Below are 11,577 nucleotides of genomic sequence, written 5' to 3'. Positions count from 1 at the left end.
CCTTTGCATGTGACTTCACACTCTTCAGAAAGTGGCCCACATCGCTATGATGGAAGTCAAAACGACTGTATGCATCAACTTTGTAAAGCTTGTCACAACAGTTGGTAGCCTAAAATTGTTTTACTTAGTTGATTTCACAGGAAAAATGGTCATGAAGTGTTGTGTGGTCGGCTGCACAAACAGACAACGATGCAGGAAAATGGCCTACTATCATGTAGCCACTTAAATCTTCTCCAGCACAGGGGGAATTGCTGTTTATGCTATTTTGGTATAAATCACGTAGTGTGAATTCAGACAAAGTTGGTGATTTGAACAAATCAACAAACATCAGGAGGGAGAAAGTATGGGTCGGTTTCTAAGCTAGCTTATTCCAACTTTTGCAGATAGAGTCTACTTGTTTGTTACAGAAGCTTTCCTTCGAGTCCCAACCAGGTGTGCTACTTCTACAGATAAATTATCTTGACTTGAATAAGTAGAACCTGTGGCTATACTGACAAAAACAACTTGGGAAAACAATAGCAATCGATTCTATTCGATACTCCCATCTCTCACTTCAGACGGCCGTTGGATACTCTAACACTGCACACTCCACATATTTATGGGAAAGTCTTTTTCTGTAGTGCATGTTGTGCCTTATTGACACATTTTTCACTAGTAAAGCTCCTCCAAAGCAGAATAAATGTGATCCCCATATTCCAAAGCCTGATCAGCATCAAGGCAATTATTTCAGTCTGATCCTGCACATTCCTGAGTGATGGATGGTAATAAACCACCACATAGTGGACAGACAGCGGAGCACCTTCTCACATAGACTGCTCCAGCTCCGCTGCCGTAGGGACAGATACAGGAAATCCTTCCTGCCACATGCCATCTCACTGTACAATAAAAGCTAAATCATTGTTCTGCACTAATCAGTCCAATTTTGCACAACTGCTCTGTGGCACACTTGCTGTACATATATTTAAATATATATATCTGCATTTTTTGAATCTTTGCAAGGACTGCTCTAAGTTGCTTTTTATATTAACAGCATTTCATATTTTTACAATTCATAGCATTTTATATATTTTTTTTATTTTTTATTTTATCTACAACTACTACTCAGTGGTAGTTATTGTGTCTTGTCTATGCTGTAACTGTGAAGTAATTTCCCTGCTGGGATGAATAAAGTACTTCTATTCTATTCTATTCTAAACCAGATGTGCAGTTATATATTCAGCCATTCCTGTTTCTGTCTGCCTCCCCATTCACCTGCCAGGCGACCATGTGATGCATGAAGCCTGTTAGCACATCTCTGACAGCAGTGGACCACGGGTAATGAAGACAAACTGCACATATCAAATCAATAATGGCAGCTGGTGGTCTCTTTCTTTCTGTTCTGGTTTTCTCTTTCATCTATCACTCTCCTCCTCCTCCTTCAACTCATTCTTACCTCAAGATGAGATGTTGATCAGTCTCCCCCGTCATTGTGTGAATTTGCCATTTCACTTATCGCCCCCTGACATCTCGGTATTGACAGAATGAACAGGAGAATGGAGCAATTGTACCAGTGAGGTTTGGAGGTGGAACAGTAATCACAGGCCTGTCCAGCTGCTGTCATTGAGGAGCTGAGTAAGATTATGGGTCTGAGAGAGAGGAAGATGACATCGTCTGTCATCAGGTTGTATCAGGATTTGTGTGTTAACATCACCAGCCCAGGCATCTTGTGTCATAGACAAAAATGACCTGTAAACTTTGAAAATATAACAAAAATGATTTACAAAACATCATTAATAGTCTGTGATTGTAGCCCAGGAGGTTTATATTCCAACCAAACTCATTTGTCAGTGATTAAACTACGGTATCATGATCTGGTCGGAAGACTGAATTTGTCAGATTATGGAGCAATGTAGTAACATTATAAACACTATAAAATAAACTACTGGCATGTTAAGAGTGGTTTAGGGCAGGGTCTGCAACCTGTGGACCTTCCACAGTTTTAATAATTTGGTCAACCCCCCCCCCCAAAAAAAAAACAATTAATGCATTTAAGTAAAGATTTAAAAACAAATGTTTTAGAAGTTCTTCAGATTTTTCAGATGGAATAATTGCTCTAAATATCCACAAAAGAATGATTCCAAAACAACTTTCTAGTGTCATGAGGCTGGACACTATGTGTTTCTTCGGAATAAAATTTGTAGGGCAAGATCATGTAATAAAATCAAAATTTTGACTTTGATTTCAAGTGCTCCCAGTGTACCAACATTAGGAATAAAAATATATACTTTAGTAGAAATAAAGGATTTCTTTACAGCAGATCCTGGCTTAGAGTCAGAGTAAGATGGATGCTCAGAATTCTGTTTTCAAGTTTCTTTTTAAATCTAAGCGGTTGCCTTCATGCTGACATTAATTAGGAATGTGGTAAGACCTTTCTTTAATTAGGATCAGTTTTATCTTAGTCCAAGAGTCTGCAACTCCAGCATTCAAGTGCCCCTGTCCTGCAACTTTTGGATGCATTCCTGCTGTAATACACCTTAATCAAAAAAATAATAATAATTATATCACCAGACTTTTGCAAAACTTGCTGACACGCCAAAGAGGTAATTCAGCCTTTGATTCGGGTGTGTTGGAGCATGGATGGATCCAAAAGTTGCAGGACCCTGAGACTGGAAGACTGGAGTTACACATCCCTTAATCTAATCTCTCTCTCTCTCACACACACACACACACACCCACACATCACAACTGACAGCTTTACTTAATATGTTCCTACAACTTGTTTGACACAAAAGTTTTTCAATTCACAAATACGAAAGTTGGCTCAATATTTTGCCACAGACGACCCCTACTGGCCAAGACACTTTATTGCAACCCACTGCAGATTCAACTAATTATAGCGAAACTTTGTTCCCTCAAATGGTACATTATGTTCGGTTAATATGAATCAATAATCATAAATAATATAAGTTTACAAATACAACTTACAGTTGAATTTGTTTAAATTTTTGATGGTTAAGGTTCAGTCATGCTTGGATGTTTGGAAAGATTTGAGAATATTTGCAGCCCTGAGGACTGTTTTGAAGACACCAAGTCACCACATATCACCTTTTTTGTGAATCGACCAACAACATAGCCACTGGTGCGATGAATGCAACGTGTGTGTGTTTTCCCATGTCAATCCCACAGTCCTGTTCCCTTCAACAGGAACCATAGTCTTCCCTTATCCCATTAAGACAATTGCCAGCACTGGCATTCAAACATATGCACGTGTGTGTCCTTGTGGGTGTCTGCGTGTGTGCATGAAACCACACACATATGGACCAATGCACACAACTATACCAACCCACACACACACACACCAGGCAGCACACGAGTAATTTCAAAATCAGTCCTTTCGGAGAAAAACAGAGTAAAAGGGGGGGAAAAAAAGAAGAAGAAGAAACGAGATCCTCCAAAACCTCCACCAGTGTTGGCGGATTGTAAAGGACTGTCAGTTACTGCAGCCTTCTATTAGGCCAAAGGGAAGCAGCAGGATTCAACTGGGGGCCCAATGAAGGGCTTTTCTTCCTGGAAATCAGGCCCTCGCACATGGACCTGAATGCACTGTGTCGCTAATCTTCTGAGCTGTGGGAGCCCACTCTATATTCACAGACTGTGCCGCCCCAGTAGGGACTGCCACGCATGCTGATACAGCTACACCCACTGTGAAGCTGATGCTCAGATGAACACAGGGTTAATGTCAGGGTACAAAAACCCTCAACGTTTTAGGAGAAAGGAAAACAGGTTTATTTAAAAATTAATTTTATAAACACAAATTTTAATCCTAATAACTGGATACAGGTAACCGAGTGAAGTTTTTATCGGTTTCTTTAAATTATTTCTTGCAGTCAACAAGTTCAAGTGCAAGTTCAATTGAAACTTTAATGGATTCCATTGAAAAAGTTGTTTAGCTTACATTCAGACTGATGTATATCAAGCATTTATTTCTGTTCCTTTTGCAATTTCTGTTTACAGCTAATCAAAACAAAATTCAGTTTCTTTGAATTAAAAATTGTACATTAAAACAACAAGAGAAAAAATGATTCTTAGTAAAGAAATGTGCTATGGTGTAGTGACCCACAAAAGATGATTGCTAAAAGAGCTGGTTGTTCACAACAATGTATCCAATTATAATAACAGGAGGTTGAGTGGAAGAAAAAACTGTTTGAAAGGGTGCTGCAGAACAGGAAAAACTACAGTTTGGAAGATTATCAGCCAAAATACATTCAAGAGTTTGGGACAGAGCCACAAGATGTGAACTGCAGTTGGAGTCTGAGCTTTTAGAGTCAGCACACCCAGATGTTTCAAGCCAAGGACTAAAAGTGTCCCAATTCTTATGTCAAACCATTCCGAAACCAGAGACAATGACAGAATTGTCTACTTTGGTACAAAGAAAAATGACTTGACCAGACTCGGTGGTCCAGTTATCCTTCAAGATGAAAGTAAATGTTGTATTTGATTTTGAATATAACTTAAACTGCTTGAGGTTCACTGTGAAGTTTCTATAATCCTTCGCTGATCAGTTTTTATCTGACTTAATTTTTCTACAGGATTTGGCAATCTTTTTGCTGCTGTGTGTATTTTAGGAACTCAAGATACTAAAAATATATCCTGCTGTCAATGTTATAAATGCTGACTGGTCATATGTGTTTAAGGTAAACCAAACATTAAAACAGCATGGAAGCAGTTCAGTTTAAGGTTAATTCAACATGTCTGTCAGCCATAGTGGACAGGAATACACAAAGTGGAACAACTTCAAGAACCGAGATTACAAGTAATGCAAGACTGTGATAAATATGGCTGATGAAGTGCTGCCCTCCAGTGGACACATAGTGACATAGGCGTCATTAACGGATTTCAAGTACAGGGGCTTCCTTTGGTACAATTTGTGAAACTATATTTTCTTTAGTCACATTAACAAGAGGCTAAGTGAATAAGAATATAGCCAAAAGGTTAAAAAAAATTAGATATGTTTTTTTTAACTGAATTTAAATTTGAATAGAGTGACACTCATGTCATGTCCATTAATTACACAAAAAAGTGGTACTTTCCAAGAGTTTTTACAGCAAATAAGAATTCACTTATAGAAATGGATTTTTAGTACAAAAAAATGTCATGCCTAGTGAAAAGTCTAAAGGGATGTCCCTGAACTGAACTGTACAGTACGTAGACTCCTCTTTCACACAAAATAATTTCCTTCACTGTCCATGAACCTCATGTAATCTTCCGTTTTAAAGCTCTTATTTTTTGTCTCTCTCTTAATAAATCCCTCCACTGTCCTTTCGAAACAATTTAAGTTTTGCTTCTGTAATGAAGCACCCACATAAAGCGGAATATTATTATTAGCGGAATATCGACAAAGTAACATTTGTAATGGAAACACAGCTGGTGTTACTCTAAGTTTGTGTTTGACTAGCTGGCCAATTTCTAACATGTTCTTCCTGGAAATGGGACAGAGATGGAGTCAGTGAATAACTCTCAGGAAGGCTTTCTCACTGGATCCAGGAAAAGAGTTGATTGCACACTTTACCAGGTTCAGATGTTTTATGTACTCCATTTGTCAGGCATCAGAATTTTATTCATTTATTTTTATCAACAGTTTACCTCTCAGATCATTAAACACATCCAAATGCTGAATTGATGGCTCATCTAAACATGGCTGACTTGTTGAAGAATGTGAGTGTATTAACTACATATATGCTGCTAAGCGGGAACAGTGTTTCTGCAAAAGTTAAAACTGCAATGAGTTGGACCTTAAGTTTTTCTCTGGATTGTGGCAGTTGTCTATTGCTGGCAAAGCTAACTGGAGACAAAAGTAATTCAAGAACTGACGACTTTCACATTCCCAACTTTTCCCCTTTGGTCAGTTAGGTTTCATTCTAAATCAAGGCATAAAATCCTTTCGTTGGCCTCTCAGAAAGTGATTAGATCTTGGTAATCATGTTTTTAGTTAGTTATAATTGCTTCAGGTGCATGTTTTATAGTTGTTGTTTTTATCCATAGTGTGGATTACAATTAATATTGTTTTGATTAGTTTCTGTTAGTGTTTCTTTTATGTGTTTTTTTTTTTGTTAGTAATGAACAGATGTTTACCTGGCAATAAAAAACAAATCTTGATCTTACTGTTTTATCAAATTTGTTTCTAATGTAAAATTCAAAATGTTGAGAAACAAACAGAAATCTCCTTGTTCTCAGTAAAATGTATGCAGCTCCCAGGAAAAGAAAAGTATTCAATTTTCAGATTAAATATGATGTCATGACTGAATTTATAGGACTCCTAATATAATCTAATACAGATATAAATTCATCACACCTCTCTAATTTCAACCTATGATGCACATCTGATGTACTAATTTCTAATCTTGCCCATTCTGAGCACTTAAACTACTGTATGTGTGATCTGCAAAGTAACACAAGCAGGGGAGGCGAGGAGAACAGATAAAATTTCAGACGACACTTTTTTGTTCCTTCAGATGCTGCTATGCTGCCTCATCGTGATTAGAGTTTCACAAAGTTATTAACTTGCAACCGTAAAACATCTGAGATGTTTTTAACTTAAATCAGTAAACAGCAAAAACAAAGTCAAAGTGAGGCACGACAAAATCAGAACAGCACATGTGACACGGGGCGAGGACACACCATGCTAGTCATGCTGCTCTGGGAAATTTATTAAATGAGTTTTCTTTTTATTACCGTTATTAGTAATACGATGATTATGTTTTCACTGGTGCTCCTGTAAGTAGAGTGATAAATGGGTCAGTCAAGCAGCAGGAGTCACAGTCCATCATCATAGTCATCACCACTATAAAATCCGTTTCACCGTATTCTAAGAATTCTCAGCATCATTTTTACTTTTTGTCAGGCTAAAAAATAATTTACATCACATTATTTTTTACTGATTTTTGAAACCACAAACATTCCAGCAACACACTCTACAACTGAGGGGATTAACAATCAGAAAAGCATGACTTTTTGCATAGTATTAAATGAACAAAGACATTGAGTTCTTTATTTACAATTATTGTATAGATAAAAAAAATATCATAAAAACAAGATGAACACTTAATTCACTTACCCATGAATGGCTAAGTATGCCAAAAAGCTATCTGTTGGCATTTCTCTTTTTCTTTGTTCCACAAACTGCATGCTGCTAAATACAGTACATCGAGGCAGGTGAGTATATTGCAAAAAAAGTATCATTGATATCATCATCATGATGGGTGTCATCATAAACATAATGGCAGGTCGTTACAACACATTATGATTTGGATGTGTCTCTGACAGGAGCGGTGATTGATTACAAACAGCCAAAGTGCCGCGTCATCAGTATGACTCATTGAGTTGCATGATGTAATCAGGAGGAGTTCATGTTTTCAACATTTCTGTCCTCAGTGGACCCATAACTCTATTTACAAGAATCAGTTTAACTTCAGTTTCTTAAAGCTGAAAGTCCTCCTCGATGTAAAAATGGTTCGAGAATGTTGGCTTAAGTCTTTTTTTATATACGGAAAATGCCATATCTATGTGTTTTTTTATTTGTTTGTTTCATTTATCATTTTTAATTTTTACAGACAAAACAAAAAGGCAAACACCAGAAAAAATAGCAAAATAAATTAAGAACTTCTAAGGTAAATATCAGAACCCAGACTGTTTTCTTTCAAATTAAATAAGACAGACTTTATTCAGATGTTTTTCGACATGCCTGAGCTGACCAGTAAAGCTTGTGCACCCTCTTCAGATAAACGGATTGGCTGAACAATGACAGAGGAGGAGGAGGAGGATGCAAAAACAAACAAAGCAAAAAAAGGATAAAGCTGCTCAGAGAAATGATTGTTTACATCGTCTACAGAATAGTTTTTAATTTATGTTAAAAACGAAAAAAAAAAAATTCTTCAAGTTGCATAATGAGCCTACTTTATGACATCATGCTTGCCATTGACTTCGGTTAGGTAGAGTAATAATACTAGAGGCTAGTTAAGTGGCCTTGTCCTCCTGAGTGCAAAAAAATGGATACATGTGCCTTCTGTATGCGACTTCTGATAATGTCTGATTGGTCAAAGTACAATAAATAGTTTACAGCTAGTGAGTACAGTTGAGATGCTAAGAGTACTGTATATTCTGTGACGGCAGGAAGACAAGCTTGGTTAAAACACACAAAAGCACATCTAGAGTTACACCACAGAAGTTTTCATTCATAACCAGATAGTGCAGGAAATCTTTTATGTATATATATAGAAAAAGAGTCAAAGCAACATTCCATTTTTGTTGTTATTAGTTTTGTTTGTTTTTTTTAAATCAGTTTTTCCTTTTTCTTTAGATGTTAAAAATGCCAACAGCATTTAGGGGCTGCTTGTGTCTAGATGAAAAGAAGCTTTAAAAAAAAAAATCAAAAATAAATTAGAAAATATCAGCACAATATATTGCAAGTTTGAAACAAATTTCTAAAAATGACTGGATTGCAGCCTTTTGATGGTCACATACATCTTTAAAACATCAAGTCCTTTGAACAAGCAGATTTACCTAGACGACAGTTAAATAGAAAGGTCCTGATATCAACCTTTTATACAAGCACTGACTCCAGGTCAGCATCAAAGCAAAGCAAAAATAAACCATAATTAATAAAAAAAAATCTAATCAAATCAAATATCCTCCTCTGTCATAAAAAGGAGGCCTTCGTTAGGAAAAACCAAAGGCAAGCCGCTCTTATTAGATCCCAACAATCATAAAGAGTAATACTAAGATTCCACATGTACTGTACTATGCATCCCATTATATTTTGGTTTCTTCTCGTTTATCCTCTAAAAATATCTACATTATTTGACAATATAGCAGGCAAGTTTCAGCACATGGTTTTTCCCGTAATAACACAGCAACAAAATTCTGAGCTCACCTCCTCTAAGAAACCAGGAAATTCATCTCTACGAGGTTGTAAACAATTACATTCTGTTTAAGACATAAATAAGTCAAAGTAATTTAAGCCATTGAAGCGGAAACAAGGCAACATGCCAACAAACAAAGATAAACTCTCTCTAAATAGATTTTATGAATTTATATGTATAGAATATATCCCATAAATGCTATCATCATCATTATTATTATTAATATTTTGCATTTCTCTTTTTCCATCAGGTGCAAAACTACTGTGCAAGTTCAGCCCTACCACCTCGATACACATTTCTGCTTATGGATTATGTCATTTTTTTAAAAATTATTTAAGAGTCCGGTACATGTTCATGCCACACAGAGGAGGGAGGGAGGACTCAGAGAAGCTTTCTTTACATGTGTAGTCCGCTGCGATGCTCAGCCCATCAGAACCAAACAACTCCAATAAAATTAAAACCCTTTTTAAATAAAACTTGGGTAATGTACATTCATGCAGGATCAATAAGAATAATAACAAGAATAATCAGACTCAGAATAATAACAATGGTTTTTAATTTAATTTAAACTATTACTGTATCTCTGTTAACAATGTTATTATTGAAGAGAAGGAGTTTAAGGAGAGTATAAAGTCTGTTTGCACTCTGCACTCCTCGGCAGTCTCCCTCCTCCTCGTCCTCCTCCAGGTGTCACTGCGGACACAGTTCATACGCAACGTGCAGACAGCTGCACGTTTATACAGTACATGCTAACCGGTACAAGCATAGTGTCATACACACCATCAAGGCTGCCACCATACACATGCAACCACAAAAGCAGGATGGCTGTGTAGGTCGTGTAGCTTTGCGGAGCTTTTTGGATTGTGTTTTTCTTTTTATTCTTGTCATTTCACAAAGATTCGCTCGATGATGAACGGAAGCGAGAGCATTATTGGCTTTAGCTTACAAGAGGGAGATGGACAAGATCTGTGTCAGTGGTGAAACATGGTGCGCTGGGTGGAGGGGAAGGCGAGAACTGAGTGGCCATGTGTCAAGTAGTGGTTGAAGTAACAAATTACGGAATGGGAGAGCTGGACGAGGCGCTCCCGGACCATGAGGGAACAACGTGAGTGGTCACTGCGGCGTTCAGGACAGGGGTTAGAGGCTGGTCTCCAGGCTGTGGAGAGGGCTGGCGGGGCTGGAGGAGGCGGCAGATTTACTGATGTCGATGGTAAGGTTGATGCCACTATCAATGGCGTTGTTGTTCTTGTTAGGAGACGAAGGCTGGCTGGAGTACTTCGTCCTCCTCCGGGCCGAATCATCATCTGTGTCGTCGATGAGGGGGATGCTAGGCGTGGAGTCGTCTATCCTAAACTCAGGGTGTGTCATGAAGTTGTGTATGGATGTTCTGGAGTCGGGTTTTTCCAGGCCTTCATAGAGGGAGCTACGGAATGCATTCACAACTCGAATCTGTTGTGTGAGAAGATCAAAAAAAGGAAGGGGGAAAAAACCATGAGCGGTGATGCTACAGATCAAATAAAAAGAGCTGCAGGGAACCTCGTAATGGGAGAATAGGTGAAAAAAACAGACAAAGAAGAAGAAAAAAATATTTATTTTTAAGAATATAAGGTGGAAGAGAAAAAGTGAAAGAGAAACAAGAGAGAAGGTAACTGGAGTCTGTTTTCTGCTTGCACAAGATGACTACAGGTCACAAGTCACTTAATTTTGGCGTGCACTAAGAAAAACTGTGAGGAACATAATCATAAAGAACACAAGGAAATCAGACATTTCCAGAAAAACAAAAGCAACACAAACGCTCGTTGTAAGTATACGCTTTAGTCCAATGTGCTGTATACCTAGAAACAAGCCACATTAATAAATGGAATGCTTACAGAAAAAATTGAAGGACAATACCACATGCAGTTTTGAAGAAATCTGGTGGACGAGGTCAGTAAGAAAGAAGTTGGTTATATCAGAGAAATCCAATGAGGCGGTTTAAAAACTTCTTGAGGGGTAGGGGGTAGGGGGCACCAGACCGCCGTCTGGCTGAATATCCACACAGACTCTGAATGAGACACACAAAACACTCAAATATAGCACAGTGTAGCAGAGGCATTGTCCCAAATGGAGTCAAATCTGCATGAGGTTGGCTCAACCTAAGCATTGCAGTGAAAATAAAACTCACACCAACAAAACACATCCCAGAAATAAAATAGTGGCATTTAGACAACAAGCAAACACCGTAGGTTAAAATATTATGGACACACACACAAGATGTAAACACAAAGTACATGCAACAGTGACAAACTGGACACTGGCACAAGAAAAGCCGACATCAAACGAAAGGAGGTGAATAATGAAAATAAGTTTCATTGTCAGGTGTCTGACGGTTGAAGCATGTTTCTCACTCCATGCATATCTGAGTAAACACTCAAGTATAAGCCCAGCTGTGTGTGAGTGTTTAGTGAATCACATGTTCTTGTTTTCGGGAAACAACTTACAACATGGCGACCTTGAAACCATATAGAAACTGAGGTTTGAAGAATCAGAAAAGGTAACATGTCCACTTAGTTAGATCAGGCTTTTTTGCGTTGGTATAAAACAAACGGAATAACTGATTGTAAATTATTATTGATAAGTAAGCAATTTCTAAAATTTAAACAAGTTTCTTATGTTGAAATTTAAAATCCCCTTCAGATCA

At 37.7% G+C, this 11,577-nt stretch overlaps 1 protein-coding gene across 1 annotated transcript in view; it reads right to left on the bottom strand.

The window, feature by feature from the left end:
* Nucleotides 1-3,880: 3,880 nt before the first annotated feature.
* atp2b2 (ATPase plasma membrane Ca2+ transporting 2) overlaps nt 3,881-11,577 on the bottom strand; it is a 78,316-nt gene continuing 70,619 nt past the window's right edge. Inside the window, 1 exon segment of the mRNA XM_032550488.1 lies at nt 3,881-10,346. Coding sequence (XP_032406379.1) covers nt 10,035-10,346 — 312 coding nt within the window. The 3' untranslated portion in view covers nt 3,881-10,034.

The sequence above is a fragment of the Xiphophorus hellerii genome, chromosome 20 (genome assembly GCF_003331165.1).
Source record: "Xiphophorus hellerii strain 12219 chromosome 20, Xiphophorus_hellerii-4.1, whole genome shotgun sequence".
Lineage (NCBI taxonomy): Eukaryota > Metazoa > Chordata > Actinopteri > Cyprinodontiformes > Poeciliidae > Xiphophorus > Xiphophorus hellerii.
Note: the sequence above shows the minus strand (reverse complement) of the source record. Positions and strands in the feature narration are given on the sequence as shown.